This window comes from Thamnophis sirtalis, unplaced genomic scaffold (genome assembly GCF_051295495.1).
Source record: "Thamnophis sirtalis isolate CommonGarterSnake01/CBP01778 unplaced genomic scaffold, rThaSir2_p1.2 scaffold_5, whole genome shotgun sequence".
Lineage (NCBI taxonomy): Eukaryota > Metazoa > Chordata > Lepidosauria > Squamata > Natricidae > Thamnophis > Thamnophis sirtalis.
In genome coordinates, this window is record NW_028261385.1 from 71,247,670 (window position 1) to 71,270,428 (window position 22,759).

A 22,759-nucleotide genomic window follows, 5' to 3' on the forward strand; every position below is an offset into this window, starting at 1 on the left:
AACACCGTACCAGAATGGTACATGGTGCTCCCGGGAGGCACCGGTATGCCTGTACCGGGGCATACCGCCTGCAACTGACCACTGAGTGATTGGCATAAACAAGTAATGGACTCCACATAGTTTAATAAAAGTTCAAGTTTTAAATTCAAGATTCTACAGGACTTGAAAGAGAATGGTGGGTTAGTAGTCAAAGATTTAAATTGTGTACTAGTTGTTTAACATGGAATACACAGTTGGCTCCATAGTTCAAAAAAATTATTCCGAATTAGGGAAGTCACATTCAGGCCTGAAACTCTTCAGGAGCCAGTGGGTGCATGAACAAGGACAGGATTGGTATACCATAAGAATGTCTACTGTAACAGTCCAGCCTCTTCTACTTTGATTGTCTGTGGATAGGAGTGTCGAGATAAGATTTATTCCCCCCCCACACACACACTATTGTAGATCTCCTTTGAATAAATAATAGTCCTGCAATGTACAGTACTGCACAATATGCCACAACCTAAACTGAAGGAAATTACTTGCCTCCGTGCATGATTTTAAAAAGATATAAAGACAAAAATGGAATCATAATTGCCTGTAGAATATAATCTTTTTTATTTCACAAGTGATGTAAAGTTTTAAAACCCAAAGATTCCTTTATTTTCTACATAATTTCCTTAAACTTGGCACTCCCTAGCCTTATGGCAGCCAGCCTAGAAAACAGTTTCATATATACAGTCATTGCATTTGAAAATAGTGCACAGTTCTATTTAAAGTAGAAAAATAACATCCAAGGGGAAAATGGGAGGTATGAAACATACAAAAGTTAAAAGCAGTAGAAATTTCATGGCTTTGCACAAGTATCAGATGTTAAGAGAACAGCTGAAGACACTTTTTGTTTGAAAGGCACTTTTTTTTCTTGCAGTAAAGCATTGTGGTTTTCATCAAGCTTCCATTAGGCCCAACAGTTAAGAGACTATTAAAGAGGCAATTTCAGTAAGGAAAAGAATTCCAAGTTAAAAATTTATAGATGCCAGAAATTAATACCAACTTTATAAATATTTGGTCCTTTTGTAAAATAGGCAACCATGATCCAGTCCCTTCAATACTTAAATGATACTGCGCCATTCTAGTGAGCAAGATACCTGTCAGGTTCACTAATAACCCCAAATATACATATGCTTGTTAAAAAGTATCAGAGCTTTTGATGTGCAAGTGTGTCCCAGAACAATGGCTTGACTGCTAATAATTTTATAATTCTGTATCTCTGTATCTCGATGGCTGCCCATAGTATCCACGCTTGGAGTGATCAGATAGCTGCTTCCGATAATCTTCCTCCTCTGCATCGCTGCCGTAAATTCCTGGATTATCTAGGTAAGATCTAACAGCCGGCTTCTGAGGCTCGGGAGGTCTGGAACTGAAATCAACATATACAAAGTTATTTTGAGCAAGTTAACACAGAGACCAAGCAGGAATAGATTTGTTACCAGTTTAAGTTAAAGTAAAAAGTTTGCTTTTATTAATAGTGTCAGACCATCAACAACACATTTGAAACGAAGTTCCTGCCAAATCACTGCCATTCAAAATTCTCTTATACTTGAAGGGAGTTGTTTCGTCTTCCTCATTAGTAAGGCTGGCCTGAAATGAGGCTGCTAGCATAGGATAATAGATCCTGTGAGAATGTAGGCAAAAACAAACTACAAAAGACTTCTAATTTTGATTGTTTTGAATGGGATATATTTAAGGGGCAACAAAGTAAACATGTTTGCACTCTATCCATTTAGCTCTCTGACAATATTCTTTTCATGGCTCATTTTGCAAAAGTTTATTTTTAAAAAAACATAGTAAGATGGGAAAGAGAAATGCTAATTTCAATAATGTTGTGCAGCTTTCTTCCACTTCAGGAGGCTGCCATAATTATAATGAATTAGGTCAGAATTTTTTTGGATATGAAATTTCTTAAAATCAGAGAAAAATGAGATTTTCTACCCAAGGTACTTGATATTTACTGTTAATATGCCAGTATTACTTTTCCAATAACTCAATAATTTGACAATAAAATTTAATAAGGAAAGATCCAATTACAGTGCAACAGAGAAAAGCTCTCTGAGGAAAGTGGGAAAGAAGGCATATACTTAATTAGGTCAGTGTTTTAGTAGCGGACAAGTGAAGAGAACAAAGTGTGGCTTATGAATAAAATTCTTACAGAAGAAAATTGGGCTGCAAATGGTCAGGAGTGTATTTCCACATATAAAATGTGAAAAAGAACGAACTCCTTTGTTGGCAACAAAGTTGGAAAAGATAATTATTATAACCAGGGATATACATCTATATTTATTAACTACATACATTTATATAGCAGTCTTATTAACAGAAGAATCCTAGGTTCAAGAGATTCATCATGTTGCCAGATTGAATGGAAGGCAATGCAGTAAAAATGTGTGAAAAAAGATAATTAACTGTACTACACTATCTAGAGAGCTGTCAACTTCCAACTTACTTGTGGACCTCTGTTCTAAAAAAAATATTCTGATGCTGAATAAGCGTGTTAAACATATTCAAAGCCACAGAAGTATAAAAAATAGGCAAATTAATTCAGTTTTACCTGGAAATCTGGGGACGGTTGTGTTCTGGCTTCTGTGTTTTCATTGGGACTGCATAAATGTCTGGGTGTTTTTGTGCTATTTCCACCTTTAAAAAAGCAGGTAAAATATTTCCATATTTCCCTCAAACTTTCAATTATTCTTTGATAGCAATTTTCCCTCCAAGAGCAAGATAATTTACTTTACAGATTTGTCAGATTATTTACAAAATATGTAAAAATATCCAGACTTAGAGGTTTGGATATAAAATGGCTCTCTGAATGACATGAAAATTAATGGAGATTATTGTGCTAGAAGGAATAATATTTTTCTAACATTTTTCTTCATTTGACAGTTCTAGCACTCCATTCCAAATTGTTCTGAAAAAGCTTTCAAAAATAGTATTTGCTGTATCTCCAAACTGTTATTTGAATTATGTTTTTTATTAATTTGATTCCATATCACTAGTTTTCTTACTATTGTAAATAAAACATTTGCACAAGACCAACAGAATCATTATTTTATACCCTGGCATTCTGTGCTTCTTGCAGTTCTTGCATTCTTTGTAGTCTGGCCTTGTGATCCATTTTCTCAAAAATTTTAACTTTCCCCAGCACAGATTTTGGTGTGTTCTCTTCTACAACTTCTCCCACTTTTTCTTCCACTTCAGAAGGTTGAATGACTGGTTGAGAAGACTTCAATATAGGCCGGCCAAAGTTTGGTTTCATGGATATAGGGGGAGGAGCTACTTTAGCTGGTCCTCCCAAATTTTCAATACTAGGTGCATTAGGGCTGTTTGTTCTGGGTTCGTAATTCTTAGGAATATCATACGGATCTTCTTTGTTTTGCAACTTAGCCTATAAACATAAAGACAAATACAAGTGTGGATTTTTTACAAAAAAATAACAGATTAAGGCTAGAAATGATCTGTTTCAATAAACTGCTAAACCTATAAAGCTGATATGTTTAGTTAAGGAAACACAGAGAGCTACTTTTCTCCCTTAATTTTGGCATCAAGATTTGAAGTTAGAAACTAAACAGCAGATATTGAAAAGTAACTAAAACACTCTCAGTAAATGAATCAACAGTCCACGGAGGGCTATGTTTAGCAGACCAAGTAGATAAGTGATGGCTAACCTTTTTGTCATGCAGAAAGTGAGTGCATGCGCAACAGTGTGCTCGCATGCATGCACCCATAATGGATCCACACGACCCCCCCCCTGTGCTCACCCCATGCTCCCTTTGGCCATGCACATGTGACCCCCGCGTGCCCCATTTTGGGACTAGTAGGCCTCCTGCACCCTCCTGGAAGCAAAAATGGGCCACGGGGGAGGGGGGCAGGCCACACCCAAAATTTACAAGCTTTTAAATCCTCTAGGCAATTCAATAGCATGAATCCACCTGTTGGGGCATTTTCTCTGACATTACTCTACAAAAAGTATTACCCAGCTCAGAATTTAGAACAGGAGTGCCCAACCTTGGCAATTTTAAGACCTGTGGACTTCAATATGGCTGGTTAGAGCAGTGTTTTTCAACCACTGTGCCGCGGCACACTAGTGTGCCGTGACATAGTGTAAGGTGTGCCGTGGGAAAATTACTTTATATATAGTCAATATAGGCACAGAGTTAATTTTTTTAAACATTTTCTAATGGTGGTGTGCCTCGTGATTTTTTTCATGAAAAAAGTGTGCCTTTGCACAAAAAAGGTTGAAAAACACTGGGTTAGAGAATTCTGGGAGTTGAAGTCCACAACAGTGCAAGATTGAGGATGTGGAGAGACCTGGCCCATAGAACCGCCAAGAGTCAGACACACTGAAGGGTAACATCATCTTCAAGTCCACAAGTCTTAAAGTTGCCAAGGTTGGACAAACCTGGCTTGGACTATTCCCATTTCTTTTTTCCTTTAGTTTTTATAGTTCTATGTTTTGGTAATTAATGAAGAAACATTAACAATTCTCATAAGCTGTAGAGATATTTCTTTCCATATTACCTTTGGAGGTTCAGGCTTGAAGGCTGGGGGTGGACTGGGATCCCTCAGAATTTCCCTGCTCCCAGCTTTTCTCATCTGAGCTTTCGGTTCAGGGCTAAATTTCCTTAGATTCTACAAACAAGTAATAATAACCATGATGCATATATTCACATAGTTCTGGCTTCATGTGAAGAGAAATTACAATTTTGCAACTGACAGTAAAAGACACACGAGTTCTTGCATCCCAGACATTACATGTAAACAACATTCATTAATATCTGAAAATGACACCAGTTATTTTCCAGACCTCCTTCATTACAGTATTTACAACATAAAGTTCTGAAAGAAGAAAAGAAACCTCTTACCTCCTCATGGTGTACAGGTTCAGAGGATCGACTGATAGAAGAAACTCTTGGCTCGTAGTATGGCTCATCAAGTTCATTATCTGTGTAAGCCCCACCTTCCCCATCTGATTCCATATCACTGATTAGTCGACTATCACAGCTCAGATAGTCGGCACCCATGGCAGTTAAATATGACATACGATCATCAATGTCATCATCCACTCCATCCAACTGCAAAACAGAGGGTTTTGTTAAAAGATTTTTGAGGGTCAGAATACAGGCAGTCCTCGACTTGCAACTGATCGCTTAATGACTATTCAAAGTTACAATGGATTCAAAAGAGTTACAACTTAACCTTGACGTCATGATTGCTGGATCACCCTTGCAGTTCTGTGATTGTAATTCAGGTGCCTGGCAACTGGTGTGCATTTACAACTGATTGCAGCCTCCCAACGCCCACTGGATTCAGACTTGGAAACATGGGATTCATTTACTAACCTAATGACCATTTTAAAAATGGCTGTAACACGGAGTCCAATCGTGTGGTGACTTGACTTATGACCACAACGACATGATGAAAATTTGGGCTCAATTGTGGTCATAAGTCAAGGACTTATATTAGGTAACTGTTACACTTAACACAATAGCAAATGGAATAATAATATTTAAGCAAAGTCACATGCTAAAAAGAATAGCCATACACCATTTATTAGGGATATACTTGAGGCTGGCAAACCTCTGAGGCATCAACACAACTTGATGCAATAGCTTGTTACCTAAAAATCAAAAGGTAAACAAATGGCTAAAATCCAATGACACTGATGCATCCCACAAGATTTCAGCATTTTCAATCTGAACAAAGAAAGTCAGTGAAATTTAGTGATCCTGTATTGATCTGTGAATATACTGAGAAAGACCCATGAATATGCTTCCATGAATGTCTTAGTGCCCATTAGGATCAGAATGCCAAGTTTTTAACTACCAAACCTTAGCCAGATAGTTTTTAATATGTCAACATTTAGGCACAATGACTATTGCATTAAATTCAAGAACAAGGAGAGATTTCTCTATGCATATAACGAAGAAATTCCTCTATACACAGAAAGCCTTTCCTCTCATAGAGGCTCTTGGTCCATGTTCCAGATAAACATGCATGCATAAGCCAAAAGGATGTGAGCACATACCTTTCCTTCTGAAACCCATACTGCTTCATTTTGTTGTTGTTGAATAGCATCTTTAAGGCTGCCATACCAACCATCATTGGCTGAATTTAGATCAATGGAAGCTGCATAAATGTTTAAACAATGAATTATTGGATTAGCAAACCATTACTGCCAAACATTTCATTATCTTACTTTAATGGTTTTTCAACAATACAAGATCATGGCTTTTCTCCATCTGCTAACTACCTCACTAGTTATTATAAATCTGTGAGAGGATGCTTAATATTTAAAAGCAGAGTAAAACAATAGCACAGCATTCTATCAATATCAAAGTAAAAATGAGAATATTGGTGATGAGGAATGGATAATAATTATTATACTATCCTTCCTGTTTGCTTTGTTCCTACTTAGGAAGCATTTTGTCATATTTGAAATAAATTATTTTTCTACTTTACTACTGATTTCTTCTTCTCACACTCCTAATTTATAACCAACCCTAATAGACATTTTTCTTAGAACCTCCCCAACTGAAGTCTTTTAAATATAGCTTAGAAGAACAAACAATATTTTGCGTGCAAAGTCAGAATATATCTATTAATGCATTTAATACTGTAACTCACAGATTTACATTTAAGCTATTTGAATCAAGCTTTCTAGGAAATGCTAGGAACTCTGATTAGCTTATTCCACTACTTAAGCCTTCCTTTAATTAGAGTATTTTTGCTTTTCCTATAATTAGAATATTTTTCCAAAACTATTAAAATTATCTCATACATATCTCATACATATAAAAATATTGCTTTTTGTCCTAATTCCAACAGAATTATCATCTACCAAAAACTTGTGTATTCAATAAGGTTTGGAGTTTGATTGTTGAATTCATTTCCTGTATGGCAATCACATAACCTTTATACACCAAAAGATGCTTTCACAGAAAATAAGTGATGGTTTTAGGCACCTGTAAAAAGATGGAAACACGTCTTCTTCAACTTATTTGCTTGATCATAAAGCTTCCGTGCACTCTTGTTGGATGTGGGAATTAGCCTTTGCCTCATAACTTTCACACCTTGTTTGCTGTCTGGGTTGAAAAACACTACAATTGGGAACCACTGAGTGTAGTTTAACAGATCCACAGCTTTCGGAGTCACATCCAACAAAGCATGTTTGTCCTGTACAAGAAAAGGGCAATATTGAATTTATGCTTGTAGGAAAGGGAAGAAAAACACATCAATATTTTTGTAATATGGTCTACTACTATTATTCTAATGGAAAGGATACAAAAGGAAAAATATACCTGTTCAATAATTTGTCTCACAGTGTTCAAACGTACTACACCTGTGGACTTCTCTGAACCTGCGTCCTTTGGTTCCGTTTCTGCAAGAATAATATGCCAGTTTTATCGTATGTTTAAAGTTTGCCTTAGGAGATCACATTAACAGGAGTTTTCAACTTGGGTGTCTGAATGGAAAAATCTAAAAGTAATACATATTTTTGTTCAAAGTTCTAATATCTTATCTGTCTTAAAGGCGCTTAATAGTTTTAGATCAGGAATGTCTTAATTGGTATCACTTCACCATAAAATTTGTGCCAGGTTTTTTGCTTATGTACCTAAATGTAAATTCCTTAGTTTGACAAGTTTATGAATTACTTTTCTCAGTTATGACTTTACTATGATTGAGTTTAGTGTAATGCAGTGGCTCTCAACCTTTTTTTGGCCATGCCCTACCTAAACATCTTTAAAATCCTGATATCCCCCCATATAATTCTTAGTTTACTCAAAAAGTGAACTCTACTCACACAGAGGAAGCCTAAAAGGCCATTAACTTGATTTAAACAAGGTTCAAATTGCCCCCATTAAAAATCAAATTACCCCCCCTTTGCAGTGTGGGCCCCACATTGGGAACCATTGGTCTAAAATACCAGACTATACACTAGGAGACTGTAAGTTCTAGACATGCCTTAAGAATGAAAACTGACTGAGTAACTTGTGTGAAAACACCAGGAAGAAAATAAAAAGTTGGGCCTCTACTGTAATAACTTTCTATCCAAAAGATCATTCACTTGGGTTTTACAATGTTGAGGTAATGAGCCATTAAAAATAAAACCTGTTTAACTTTTGTTCAAATTCAGCTGTTGACTTACTCTTGGACAGACTCATGCAGTTTTCTTGGCATTGGTTTGTCAAGAATGCCCAAAAAGCATTTGGTCATTCCCTTCTTATATTTTTAACTTCCCACGCTATTTTTTACCAATTTCATAGCCGAGTTCCAAGAAGTTCTTTGAAACTGTACATTCTTAAAGTATTTGGGGTAAGAGATAGTTTAAGACATTTTTTTATTCATCTGTTTCATTGCCATCACTTTATAATTATCTGATGTATTATTTTTGTTGTTCAATTAATAACAAGCATGAAGTCACTCACTGGCAGGCTGATATAGCCCTGGCAACTCATTATGCAACTTCTCCATCGCGATGTCTGCAATGGGACCAAATATCACCACTGGTCGCCTAAAACCAGCTGCAAAGAAAACATAGGTAGTTTGTTACCATGATTATAGGATCAAAGGGAAATGTTAATCATTTAAGGTTTATTGTCATTAGAGGGAAAAGTCCAGTGCCGCATCAATGAATTCTGCTCATATGACATTATCTTTCTCTTTTTCATCTTGCTACTCATTACATACCCATTGTTCTACAGGATTCCCCAAGATTATTGAAACAATTTTCACAGTATACAGTGGCAGGAGAGGAAAGCAGAATTGCCCTCCTCCATTGTCTTGGTGAAAGTAATTTCAACAGGGGAACATAATTGGCTAACATCTATTGTCTGTAAACCTAATACCTACCTATAATTTCCCTCTTTACAAAGGGGAAAGTTTACAGTCATTAAGATTAACTTCCTACAGGAATTAAAAAGAAATTAACTAGAAGTGGCTGACATCCAATAAAAAGCAAGCAATTTGTAAGCCAGGTTTCAACACAAACTGAACTGTTGATGAAGTCATTTGAGATGGTATGGACTCCAAAACTGTATCACTTTTGTTATAAGAAGGGGTAAGAGAAATGGCACTTTCCCAATGCCTAGGAGCCATCAAGGAAGTTCTCTTTTCCCATATACAGTATCTAAGACTCAAAATGTCTGGTAGGGGTAATTTATTTGGTGCCCATGGCTGGCTGAAGAATTCTGGGAGTTCAGGTCATAAACTTGTCATAGTGGCCTACCTGTGGTCTAGAGATAAAACTGAAGAATTATATTTTTTGAACACTTCTGCATCCTCAAATAAAGTATCTATCTTTTATAAATAAGGATATTGGTTCTCAGTTCTTAAATGCTGTCCTTCACTCACCTTCCCTGAGCATAACCCTTTCATAGGCTGGAAATTTTGTGCCAACTGATGCGATTGTTGTTAGATCTTCTCGACTCTTCTTCAGATTCTTTTTCATTCCTGACCGCTGGCCACGCATCCGCCAGAAGTCAGCCCTATCACTGGAACCATCTCTCTGAGCATTTTGAACACTGGCCAACTGTTCAGCCCTGAAAGGGAGAACATTTGCTCCGTTTTTCAAAAGTCAACAATGGGAATACACCTAAGATCAAATGCAATTCATCTCTCAAGTTTTAAGAAAAAAAATCTGATTTAGAAAGATTCAAATACTTAGTACTTAACATAGTCATAGGAATATAGAAAGTGAATCTTCATATATGTGCCGATGGCTGCAATGCCAATCTCTTGAGCTCAGGCCTTCTCATAAGAATCCACAGAAGCTTTCCTCACCCCTATATTCCTACGCCCTTACATTACTCCATCTACTCAATTTATTTGAATAGGAACAGATAAAGGTGTGCCCTTCTTGGGACAGGGCTAAAATTAGTCCTTGTCCCTGGAGGTCCTAGTTCTACCTATACCTATTTGTACATTGAAACTGATCTAAATCAAGCTTCAGTGGGATGATCAAGAAATACAATGCAGACTAGCCTTTAGTAGGGTAGCAATGAAAGCCTTGGACAAGTTATTCTGATCTAATGACCGTCTATAGGTACCAAAACTAGAATCTTTGTTTTTCCTCTCAAAGTCCATGGATAAGAAATTTGGACTTCGAAGAAGCAGGATTAAAAAGTATTGATGCTTTTAATATTTAATGTTGCATAATGTTCCTGAGAATACTACGATTAGCCTAGAAAACAAAAGTTCATAGAACAAATCAATCCAGGGATTGATCACTCAAGGAATACATTTTCAGGTTAGATTATCGTATTTTGGATGTGTTATATAAGGACCCAGATCCTTGAGTAACAATGGATGCACCACTGAGACTTGAAGGACCAGGTTTGAAGGACAATCTTTATCTATACAATATGTATGTTTTATCTGTACAATCACTAAGAACAAGTATCAACTTGATAACATAAGGTAGCATAACATAATTTTGTATACTCACTATGATATAATCATAGTGTGACAGAATGAAAGGTAAGGTATCCCATGTTGAATTTACAGGAGAATAACATACCTGCTTTTATTCGGAATCAACCCTTTTTCTAATTCACTGTCAATTCTCACTGCCAACCAATGGCCCAGCTTCCCATCATATAGTGTATCAACCACTCGAAAGACATCGCCCCTGCTGAAAGCCAGGCTATGTGGAGTTTCTTTTTCACATTCAAAGTGGGTCCTTATGAAGAAAGAATCCCCTCTACCACAAGCCATTATGTCTCTATAAACTGGGGGAGGGGGGAAGAGACGCAAGAAAGACCCTAATTATTATTATTAGTTTCCATCAAATAAACACCTAAGAGCCATAGATATAGAAGAAAAGAAAATGCTTTTATATCACTTTTCACACAGGACACTATCCCCCTCCCCCATACATTACACAGAAATCAATTTCTGAATTTCAATATGCTATATCTTACTGCCAATGGCTCATATTTTAAAAAGAATCATATATATTAACAGATGTTTCCTATAATGTATAATACCAATAGGGTAAACAAACATCTTGCTAACTTTTGTTTGCAGAATAATAAAATATTTTTGATCACTGGACATTTTTGTACTTTCAAAAATTGCAGACATCTCTTTTGAGCACTAAGGTAAATAATACTTTAACCACTATGCAAATTAACAAAGAAACAGTGTTCTTCTTAGCTATCTTAAAAACTTGGATGTTTATCAGAAAATTTACGTAACTGTAAGTAATGAACATTTCTAAGAATAAGATAAACATCAGCAGATATAAACAGAACAAAAGATGAAATAAGAAAATATATTAAATAAAACAACGCATTAGTAACATGCTCTTCTTTTACAAATTACATATTTATACATACCATCATATTTGCTCTGAGCCAAAATTGTCACGATATCACCTTTAGGAATTTCTAATAGGTGTAGAACAGCATCCTCTCGGATAATACCTCTGAAGTCTTGACTGTTTACCTGTTGCAAAGGAACCATACTCAGCTTTAATATCTCCTTCAAGGTTTTTTTGAATACTGCAATTTTAGGTAACCATAAGATACTTTTTAGTGGTTTATGTTTTACATTACTGCAGCTTTCAGTAACCAGATATATCAACTTATTGTTATGAGAATTACATTTGTAAGGCACAAGATTGAAAAAGCCTACAGAAAAATAGGGAATTTACTTGAGTGATTTCACATGTTCCATTATAATATTGGAAATCACTATCAACGTTATCCACCATACTTTCCTTAAAAACAAGGTCTTACATTTAAGCCAGGCCATACAGAAATACTGACATTAATCGACAGATCTGTTAATTATAATACAGAGCACAGAAAGGCGAGGGAATTTTTGTGACAAGGGGATTTTTTATTCTTTCATAAAAATTGAAAGAAGAAATAAAATAAATATTTATCTCAGCCATATCACTAAACAGATTTCCTAAAAGCCAATTTCAGAAATGTTCTCATAATTATAAATACCAGGGATATTGTTTTCAGTTAAGTTGCTTAAAATTATATTTTAAATGGAAAATAATTAGGCATGCAAACCTTAAGAATCTGATCTCCCTCCTGTAGGCCTTCCTGTTCTGCTGAGGTCCCTTCTTGAATTCCCGCAACAAATATTCCTACATCATTCCCACCAGCCAACCGGAGACCCACACTTTCTCCTTTCCTGAATTGCACCATTTTTGTGTCAGGACTTAAAAGAAAAAAACAATGGGTGTTATTTATTTCAGGTTAAAATATAATAGGCTACAAATGATTTCCATAGCAATGTTTCTCAACCTTAGCAAGTTTAAGACATGGGTTTCAGTTCCCAGAATTCACAAGCCAGTGGAAAGTGTAATGGTTAGAATGCTGCCTTTGCTCCATTTGCTCCGCCCTTCAGACTGGCCCGCCTGTTCGCCTCCAGGCTATACTCACCTATACTTCCTTATTTTTTAGCTCAGCTGGTAGGTGCGGCAGAGTGGATTGCCACACCTCAGCTGTTTTTCTTTCAAATGTGCATGTGCGCACAGCGCATGGCAGGCACATAGTTTCAAAAATTGCAATGCAAAGTGCATGCTCAGCGAACCGGTTGCTAAAACAGTAGGATCACAACCCTGCATACAGGTACTGGCTAATCAACTAGACACTGTGATAATGGACAAGGACCAGAAGACAGCAGAAGTAATAGATATAGCAGTGCTGAATAACACAGCAACAATAGAAAAAAGGAGTATGAGAAGCTGGAGAAGTGGCCTGAAGGAGGAAGTAGAGAAAACGTGGAAGCTAAAGGCCAAAGCAGTCCCAGGAGTGGTCCCACTGCTGGTTCCAAGAGTGGTCCTACTCCTACCCAGTAGTGGCAGGAGGACTTGCGGCTATGACTCCTAAGCTGGGAGAATGGTTTCAACAGATTCCATGAACATCAGAGATCTCTGTAAAGGATTTTTTTTCATTTATATTCCTTCCACTCTAATCCTCTTTCAAGTTTAAAACTCCTGTTCTGATTGAAGAATCACTTGTTTCAATCGTACTAGAAACATCCTGACCTGACTAGAAGTATTAACATTTAATAAAACACTTTCCCCATTATTACAATTATTTAAAGCAACAAAGTTTATAAGAAATCAAAATAATAGTCATAATTTAAAAACTCATACCCATATATTGCTTGGTCCTCAGGAGTTGGCTGAAGAAATATTCTTGTAGCTGGTTTTGAATGTACAACTGCATTTATATATATATAAATTAAAAATAAAAACTTAGAATCTGCTTCTACTTTAGTCCTCATTACCATGTTTCCCCCAAAATAAGAGAGGGTCTTATTTTCTTTTGACCTCAAAATAAGCACTTCGCCTTATTTTTGAGGTGCAGGAATTGGCGAGCGTGGTCACCTCATGGCTACTGTTGTGTTGCAATATTTTCAGGGGGGACGGGACTTATTTTCAGGGGAAAGCTTATTTTAATGCATGCGCTCAAAAGCCCGATTCGGCTTATTATCTGGGGAGGTCTTATTTTTGGAGAAACAGGGTACTTACAAAACAATATTTCAGAAATTCAGAAATTTACATAAAATAATTAGTATTAATATCTGTGTCTTTATTCCTAGTAAATATAGAATGTGTAAGATAATATACACTATAGCTGAACTTTTATTTGTTAAGTATGCAATTCCACAAAATAGAATACTTTTTCTATTTGTAATAATTTCCAAAATTGCAGCAAAATCATAATCCTGTAGCACATCAAAACAAACAAAATTTATGGCACCCATCCAATGTTCTTATTCAGCTGGTCCGTTGTGAAGCCTCTATCATTTTCTTTTAATTGTTATTGTTGTTTTTAGTCTGGACGCCTGTGTTTTTAACTGTTTTAATTGAATATTGGGATGCTGTACGCCAGAGGTTTCGAAGCCCTGGTCGCAGACTTGGGGCGTACCAGAAATCGGGCCGCACAAACGACTGAAGCTCCATCTGTGTGTTGTGGCCTGCCAGCAGATCTGGCAGCAGATTTGAACAGTGATGAGGTTGGGGAGGAACATGGGCCAGTCCTGGAATCTGGGGAAGGCTCTGACAAGTGCTCTGCGTCGGAGGCAGAGATGGGGCCAGGACCATCTGACAGTCATCAGTTGCCTTTGGAGTTGGACATCAGTGGGGCAGAAGAACAGCTGAAGCCTGTTTCTAGTGTGTGCATGCGCAAAGCTGCCAGGATAAGGGAACAGCTAAGGAATTGAATCGGGAGTAAAGCCACAGTGGATGGTGAATGGCCCCTTCCATAGGGAATAAAGAGGAGCGAAAGGGGAGGAAAGTTTTCAAGAGACAATTAGTTCAATTCATTAGAGTGAAGATCTGTTCCTGACGTCTTGCCAAGTATTGTCTGCTACAGAGTGGCGTTTGGAAGATATCGGCCTGGCAACTCTCCAAGCCTGATAAAGGTCTGTAGTTGTAAAATCTCTTGAAAGACTGTTGGCCAGGATTTTGCTGGAAAGGAATTCACTTTAAACTACATAAAAGGGATTTTATCGGGACGAGGAGTCGGCTTTGTACTTTTGGGAAGCCTAGGTCAGAACATGAAATCACACCCTCCCTGGTCCATGGAAAAACCTCACTCTACGGAACCAGTCCCTGGCACCTAAAAGGTTGGGGGCCACTGCCATAAGCCACCCACAGTCTTTTGGAGTGGGTGGTCATAGGTAACAATAAGATAATGATAATAATAGCGCAACAGAAATAAATACACTAAAAATGATCTAATTGGTTGTGGCTTTTTGCATTGAAGGACTCCAACTTGTGAGAGTAGCTTAGAAAATTCAATTGCCTGAAGCAGGAGGAAAGTGGACTCTTATTATTCAGCCCTATTAATCACTAATCAAATTGTGTAACTACATAATGGAAACCAAAATGTCTTGTTACTGAATTCAAAGGATCTCAAAAGAAATCAGCACTAACCTGGGGGATCATCTTGGTACTTCACTTGACTACTTGTCTGTGGTATTAAAGCAGCTGTGGAATCCACAGTGGATCGAAAAGGGGTGGGCATTGCTCCCATCTTGGAAAGTCTATTGTTTGGCTCTTCTTTTGCACTTAATACAAAAACCAGACACTGTTAAGAACAAATCAAAGATTCTGTATCATAACAAAAAGTAAATGACAGTACGGTATACATCTCACCTCAATTTTTCCTTTAGCTTTTCATTTGAAGAATGGCACTCCACGTCAGAGTGAGGCAGTCTTCTGTCATCCTGAGGTGAGCAAGATCGGTTTGACTCTATTTCTGAAATATCTGTTGGGAGAACATAGTGCAGAGTCTGGAAAAGTTACTGCCATCTGTAATTTTAATGTTTGTTGACCTGCATGCATAATAAAAGGCTTTCTTCTTTTAAACACTGACAGCAAAAAAATACTTTATGAAATTAAAGAAAGCTGATGTTACAAGGTGCTCCTACTAGAAAACTAAGCACTCCAGGCAGAAAATTAAACCATTGTAACTTTGCTTACCAAACAGATCTAAATTTAGGATAGAGATTTCTTAGCTTTTCTTTGAAAGATGTCATTCAACAAGCCTCATTCAGATGAAGCCTTTGGAAAAAATGGTGGCATCAGATAATCTGTGGCAATCCTTAGGGCTGGCATAAAAATTATGAGAAGTCACTTGAAAGCCGCTGTGGTAGTAGCTTCCAGGGAAGTGGAAATATCCAGATTGTCACTTCTTATTGGGTAGTTATCTTGGAAGTCACTAGAGCAGTAAGGCAGCATTCTTCTCTTCAAGCCTTAGGCCAAAATAGTTATCTATCTCTTGATATTCTGGCATATATCCAAAGACAGGCAGGGGAAGTAAGGTTCTTTCAAGTATGTACAATCCACATGCCACATGTGGCCCCTAGCACTGTTTTGACCCAGAAATCAGGATTTTGGAGGATTAAGGGGAAAGATTTATATTCTAAACTTTATAGCAGTCACCTGGCACCTTAAAGCACTTGATTTCCTTTAAACTTTAAGGTAGTGGTGTCCAACCTTTCCAACTCTGCAGACCAGCACCAGCAATGGCGGCAGGCGGGTGGGTAGGAATGGTTCAGCGCTAATGGAGCTTTGCATCACAAACATGCAGGCCCACTGCTTGTGCAAATGGGAGTTTGCTTTAAAGCCCATCAAAAGCAAATTAAACTTGATAAATCCCCATTCATTATGCAGACATAGTAATGTCTCTAGTCTTCTTTTCTCTCAGAGGTTTTCTGAGGCCAAACAAATTATAAGGATGACCTCAGCACTGGAAAGAAAATACTTCCTGCCACCAGAAGCAATCTTAGACATTTTTTTAGCCCTGCTTTCAAAACAAGTGGAAAGGAGCTATCCACTTCAAGGGGATTCCAACTTTTTTCTTTTTTAGCAAAACTGGGTAAGGTACACCTGATATTGTCTGCCTGAGCCATGGATTCCTGCCAACAATTATGAGCATTTACTGTGTAAATGAATATGGAAGAAAACTGATATCTATGGAATAGGACAGGATAGACAGTAGGCTTATTTAGAGGTATTTGCTTCTTCAGTATCAGGGACGGAAGCTATGAACTTAGCTGATTCTTGCAGGGCTCATTATTGTCTTAGCTTAAGGCCCAGACATTGCTCCTATCCAGGGGTGGGTTCCTGCCGGTTCGCACCGGTTCTTGCGATCCGGTTCGTCAGTGAACCCGGAAGTAATTAACTTCCGGGTTCCTAGCTCCTAGCCCCTGTCGCTGGGTGCCTGCAGGGTTTTTCTTTTTAAAAAACGCCTCTCCGGATGATTTTGAAAACCTGCAAGGTTGCTTTGGAAGGGGACATATGGGCAGCATTTTCCCCTGCCCCCCTCCCCAGGAGCCTGCAGTTTTAAAGCAAGCCTTTGCACAGTAAAGAAAATCTCACGAGCGAGAGAAGTTCTTACTTGCTTTTACTGTGAAGTTGCGGAAGCTTCCAAGGCTGTAGGCAAGCAGAGATGGGGTGGGGGTTTTCAAGATCGTCTGCAGAGAGGCATTTTTTAAAAAGAAAATCCTGAAAAGGATTTGGAGAGATTTGCAACTGGTCTTTGGTGGGGGGGAAATCCCCAAAACCAGGAGCACAGCCCATTCCCCCTCCCAAGAAGACTGTTTTCTTTTTAAAAACCCCTCTGCAGAAGCTTCTCTGTGGAAGCTTCCAAGGCTGTAGGCAAGCAGAGATGGGGTGGGGTTTTTCAAGATCGTCTGCAGAGAGGCATTTTTAAAAAAGAAAATCCTGAAAAGGATTTGGAGAGATTTGCAACTGGTCTTTGGTGGGGGGGAATCCCCAAAACCAGGAGCACAGCCCATTCCCCCTCCCAAGAACTGTTTTCTTTTTAAAAAAACCCTCTGCAGAAGCTTGAATTCCAGAACTCTTCCATGCCCTCCCTCCCCGTTTTCATGGCAGCCGAAGCAACAGTGAAGCAGAGGCTGACACTCCTTGTTTAGGTAATTCTGAGGTGGTTGATGGTTCTGTGAGTGCCTGTCCTTTATAATTTTCCACGTTGCCTTGATGGTTTTTATTCCAGTGACTTTGTCTTCCCTGTTCTTAGGCTTAGGAAAAAAAAACTGGTTTCATTGGCAGTCTTTTTTTTGGGGGGGTGGGTATTTTTTTGGTGTTTTCCTAGCACTGTCATAGTTTGTGGGTGTGGGTGGGTGTGTAATGTCCCGCAGTTATCTATGCATTAATAATGATCTAGTAATATTAATAATATCTAGTAATTAGTAATATCTAGTAATAACATCGTCTTGGCCACTCCCACCAGGTCACATGGGTGGCAAGCCACTCCCATCCGGTCACATGGGCAGCAAGCCACTCCCACAAAGGAGGCCACGCCCACAGAGTAGGTTCGAACAATTTTTGAAACCCACCCCTGCTCCTATCCCTCGCCTCAAAGATTTGGTCAGGATTAAGAGACTGTTGTTGTTTTTCCACACAACAAAAACTCAAAGATTTTGCATACTGGTACACTTTTAGATTTATTTAGGATGCAACATTCTACACACAGATAGCTCTTTTGAAAATCATTAAAACATTTTTAACAGTTTAAAAAGTGTATTTGGCTTTACTTTCTATCTCTTACCTTCCATTTCTGACTCGCTGTCCTGCATGGTAGGAATGTTAATTAGAGTTTGTCTTTTGTCTCTCATAACAACCAACTGAAGTTTTCCTCTTGATTTTTCAATCAGTTTTCTAGCATCTGATAAGGACATATTCTCCGTCACTGTACCATTGATCTGAATGTGTAAAACAAGCAGATTGATTTATATCTGAAGTTCAAACAGTTTCCATCCAGTATTTGCAAACAGGCAATTAAAATAACAACAACAACAACAATAGGGTTATATGCTTTAATATCCCTATTAAGAAATTAATGTTTCTTTGTATAATGACATACTTTGAGAATGATGTCCCCTTCATGCAAATTGCCATCCTTTGTTGCCAGGCCAGTACTAGTCATTTCTTTGATAAAAATCTGACTTCCAAGCCGCAGGCCATATTCTGCAAGAGGAATAGGAAGATGGAGTTTTTCAATTTATCAAATAAACCTATTGCATACTAGCAATTTCCAAATTTTGTTTTTAAGAAGGATGTATCCAAAAGCTTCTTGTCCTTGCAATTCCCACATTTTAGACTGAGGATGTAACTTATGATCCATAAATCAAAGATAGTCTACAAGTTAAATTTGGCTATTTTTTGGATTCACAAACCAACATAATTCAAGCAGGCACCACATAGAGTTGGCAGATTATACTCAAAAAACAATTTTCATACGCACAATTTACTGCATAGTACCTTATGAACTTTCAACATTGCAATGACCTAGTATATACTGAAATTCAGACAGAATTCAAACATGGGATTGTATCACCCCATCATCTAAACTAATTTTCTAACACAGGAGAATACATTCCATCCAACCTTTGTTCAAAAGAACTTGATGAACAAAAGACAGTTTGTTTATTTAGATTTTTTATTACATTATCACCTGTTTCTATTATCAGAAACCATCTTTCTCACAATTGGTTATATGCATTTTCTTGTAAATGTGAACCTACAATTCGGTTCTTTATCTCTCCAAAGTACAGAGAATAAATTTATATGGCAGTTATTTCATGTTTTTGATGATGCTTATCATACTGCCTCTAAATTATCTTTTTATCTTTTCTTTAGGCATTTTCAACCTTTCCACATAAGAACTTGACTTCTCAGTGCTTCTGGGTACATTCCAAAGATAACTGGATAACTACCGTACTTAAGAGATAGTCTCTCATTTCCAGATACACTATTTATTCCATATAACATGAGAAAAATTGTTTGAGTATAAGAGTCTCACTGTCTCTCTATTTAGCATGCTAAATTCAATTTTGCTTCATTCAGAATTTGAACTTTTTTTTTTTGCAGATTTATGGATATATTCTCAGGATGCATCCAAAAAGAGATATTAAGCAAACAAATCTCAACCTATTAATAACATAAAAGGTGGGAATTTTTCTTACATTCCACTTTACTGTGGAAATAATTTATTTTGAGACTGATCTATCCAAACTAATGAGAACAAATCAAAACATGTCTCCTCCTTTATGGTTAGAAATACTTCTAAGTCTCAAAGGAGAACGTTATATATCTGATATCTCTTTATTCATTTGTGTCAACACGTGCCAATTAAAGTTTAAAATACTTAGGCACTTTACAATAGTTTAATGCTAATGAACGGATATCCTATATCTGGAAATCTGTACATTTTCGGAATCAGGGAACACATTTGAAAATTTGAGAGACCAATATGGGCCTTCAGGTAAAATGGTTGCAGGATTGGATATAGCTGATTAAAGATCATTTGGCAGCAGTTATCCACTCTTTTATTTTCTACAAAAATATTTAGGATCTACAAATGGCCACAGATATTGCTGGAAATCATGACTGAGGTCTACTCTGTACCATGCTAAATTCCTATAAAATTAGGTAGAGGAAGAACAAGGAACACATCACCAGGCACACTACTGCCTCCCACTGGCCACTCAGTGGCTATTGGTAAACAGTGGGTTTTCCCACATGGTGCCCTCCAGATACATATGCAACTACAACTTGGCAATATCTCCCTCTGTAAATTACAGGTTGTCTTTTTTAGAAGAAGAAAAAAATGGTAAAACATCAACAAAATTGGTTTTTGCATGAACAAAACAAAAGGCAAGAGGACACATTTCTTCAACTTGTATTTTAGAACTTGCCTTCATTTGATTTGCTTTTTGTGAGAAGAATACTAACAGGCTCTTCCTGTGTTCTATGGTCGTATGGGTCAGAGGCGGGACTGTGGGTACTCAGCCTATCTTTGCTACCACTCTTTGTTTCCCTCCCACGCTGAGGGTCAGGACGAGATTGCCAGTCATAATCTCTTGGTAGACTCTTGCCTCCATCATACCCATAGTCATAGGTATCATATCGATCAACGCTCCGCCCTCTGCTTCGGGGCCGTTGGTATTCACGGTCCAAGCTTCTATCCATGCTACGGCCCCGAATTCGATCCCGACTGGCGCTGCGTTCTCTGCTGTTGTTGCGCCCTTTATTGGGGGCCATTCTGTAGCCCCTGTCAAGGTTGTCTCCCCAGCTCTGGCTACGGCCTGCATTTCCACTGTGCCAACTCCTCTCACTGTAGCCACTTCGTGTGCTTCGACCGTCAAATTCTGCACGGTCATCCAAGGCTTCGAAAGCTCTGTAGTCGTAGTCAAGGGATGGGCTTCGTTGAACTACGGGGACTTGTACCTTACGTGGTCTTTTCACAACCTATTGACAGGATATAAGAACAAGGTTGCCTTTTTTAAAAAGGAGTCAATCATTTTATATAGGTAGTCCTTGACTTAAACATTTGCTTAATGACCATTAGAAGTTACAACAGTGCTGGAAAATGTGACTTATGATTAGTCTTCGCGTTTACAAGTGTTGCATTGTCCCCATAGTTGTGCAATCAAAATTTGAGTGATTGGCAACTAGCATGTATTGATGAAGGTTGCGGTGTCCCAGGGTAGGGGACAAGCAAGATTGGGGAAGCTGGATTCACTTAATGATTACATGATTCATTTAATGCCCATGAGAAAAGGGTTACAAAATCAGGCCTGACTCACTTAATGACTGCATTGCTAATGACATATGTATGTTGTGGCCCAAAGTCACTCACAAGCTTTTATTCCTAAGGTAGGTCTAGAACTCAGAGTTTTCTGGTTTCTAGCAGTGGTGGGATTCAAATTTTTTTACTACCGGTTCTGTGGGCGTGGCTTTGTGGACATGGCAGGGGAAGGATACTGCAAAATCCCCATTCCCTCCCCACTCTCAAAATTTCCACTACCGGTTTCCCAGAACCTGTCAGAAGTGGCTGAATACCACCTCTGGGTTCTAGGCCAGCACCTTAACCACTAGGCTTGGTCTCTCTGGTCTCTCTCTTTCTCAAATAAATAATAATAAACTTACAATGACAGCAGCTTTCCCACTTTTTCTTAGTTGCTGCACAGCAAATGCATGGGCCACATTTTCCATGGGTGTGCCATTAACCATAATAACTCTGTCATTCTCTCTGGAACAGAAGTGAATAATTATTATTTTTTAAAAAAATAGGTCCAACATTAATTCTATTCTATGAGGATCTGCCTAATTCTGCCACAATTGCAAGTGTAGCAATAGCAATAGCAATAGCAGTTAGACTTATATACCGCTTCATAGGGCTGTCAGCCCTCTCTAAGCGGTTTACAGAGTCAGCATATTGCCCCCAACAACAATCTGGGTCCTCATTTTACCCACCTCGGAAGGATGGAAGGCTGAGTCAACCCTGAGCCGGTGAGATTTGAACAGCCGAACTGCAGAACTACAGTCAGCTGAAGTAGCCTGCAGTGCTGCATTTAACCACTGCGCCACCTTGGCTCCTAGTGTCCATATAGGAAAAAACCACATACAGCTGTTTAGTCCTGTACTACTCCCAGATTGTTCCCTTTGGCCTTTAATACCCAAGAAACACTATAGAGCAGTGTTTCTCAACCTTAGCAACTTGAAGATGTCCGGACTTCAACTCCCAGAATTCCCCAGCCAGAATAAGTCCAGACATCTTCAAGTTGCCAAGGTTGAGAAACACTGCTATAGAGAAACAGTGTAAACTTTTCCCCTCTGTATTGGGCAAAATTTCCCTGATCCTATTGGGTTTTGCTTACAAATATATACTTTCTACTGACAGAAGAGCATATTTGCAGCTCAGTGTTGAATTATGGGATCCTTGATGCTGAGCTTGGTGGTTTTCTTGCAGACATTTCATCATCAGCGCACCAATGATGTCACCTAGTTTGATAATAAAATGTCTGCAAGAAAACCACCAAATTTAGAGAGCACCAAGGACTGCATATATATTCTCTTTCATTACCGGAATCATAGCTGATTACTACACGTAGTTTAATAAAAATACTATTTAGTGATGTAAGCAATGTTGAAGAACCAAATTTATGAATAAAATAATAATAATCATGAAACCAAACATCAGAATACAGTAATGGCATTTTCCATTTCTTTTCTTTGGCTACAATGAGAAATACTGTATCATCATCATCATCCCCAAAAGGTTTATTTTTGTATTATGCTTATTCTCGGAAGAAACTGAGAAAGAGCCAGATGTTCGTAATGCTGCCTTCTACGGTAGAACAATAAATTCTTCCCCAAATTTAAAATTATCTATTGTAAAGCTATGATAAAGGTAAGGAGAATTGGGCAGTAGCCAGATTT

The 22,759-nt window shown here is 38.0% G+C and overlaps 1 protein-coding gene across 4 annotated transcripts in view; it reads right to left on the reverse strand.

Moving 5' to 3' along the window:
• Positions 1-573: 573 nt before the first annotated feature.
• Positions 574-22,759, reverse strand: part of TJP2 (tight junction protein 2) — an 86,238-nt gene continuing 64,052 nt past the window's right edge. For 3 of the 4 annotated variants that reach the window (XM_087716007.1, XM_087716006.1, XM_087716004.1), the window contains 20 exons: positions 21,467-21,569; positions 20,233-20,785; positions 18,399-18,502; positions 18,084-18,237; positions 15,164-15,275; positions 14,942-15,075; positions 13,154-13,220; positions 12,060-12,210; positions 11,373-11,481; positions 10,553-10,763; positions 9,388-9,575; positions 8,463-8,558; positions 7,335-7,414; positions 6,999-7,209; positions 6,062-6,162; positions 4,899-5,108; positions 4,555-4,665; positions 3,092-3,421; positions 2,588-2,673; positions 574-1,399 (listed from right to left, as the gene is read on the reverse strand). In XM_087716007.1, the coding sequence (XP_087572133.1) occupies positions 1,234-1,399; positions 2,588-2,673; positions 3,092-3,421; positions 4,555-4,665; positions 4,899-5,108; positions 6,062-6,162; positions 6,999-7,209; positions 7,335-7,414; positions 8,463-8,558; positions 9,388-9,575; positions 10,553-10,763; positions 11,373-11,481; positions 12,060-12,210; positions 13,154-13,220; positions 14,942-15,075; positions 15,164-15,275; positions 18,084-18,237; positions 18,399-18,502; positions 20,233-20,785; positions 21,467-21,569 (3,277 nt within the window). In that variant the 3' untranslated portion in view covers positions 574-1,233. The remainder of the gene's footprint in view (positions 1,400-2,587; positions 2,674-3,091; positions 3,422-4,554; positions 4,666-4,898; positions 5,109-6,061; positions 6,163-6,998; positions 7,210-7,334; positions 7,415-8,462; positions 8,559-9,387; positions 9,576-10,552; positions 10,764-11,372; positions 11,482-12,059; positions 12,211-13,153; positions 13,221-14,941; positions 15,076-15,163; positions 15,276-18,083; positions 18,238-18,398; positions 18,503-20,232; positions 20,786-21,466; positions 21,570-22,759) is intronic. The other variant, XM_087716005.1, reaches the window with a different exon arrangement.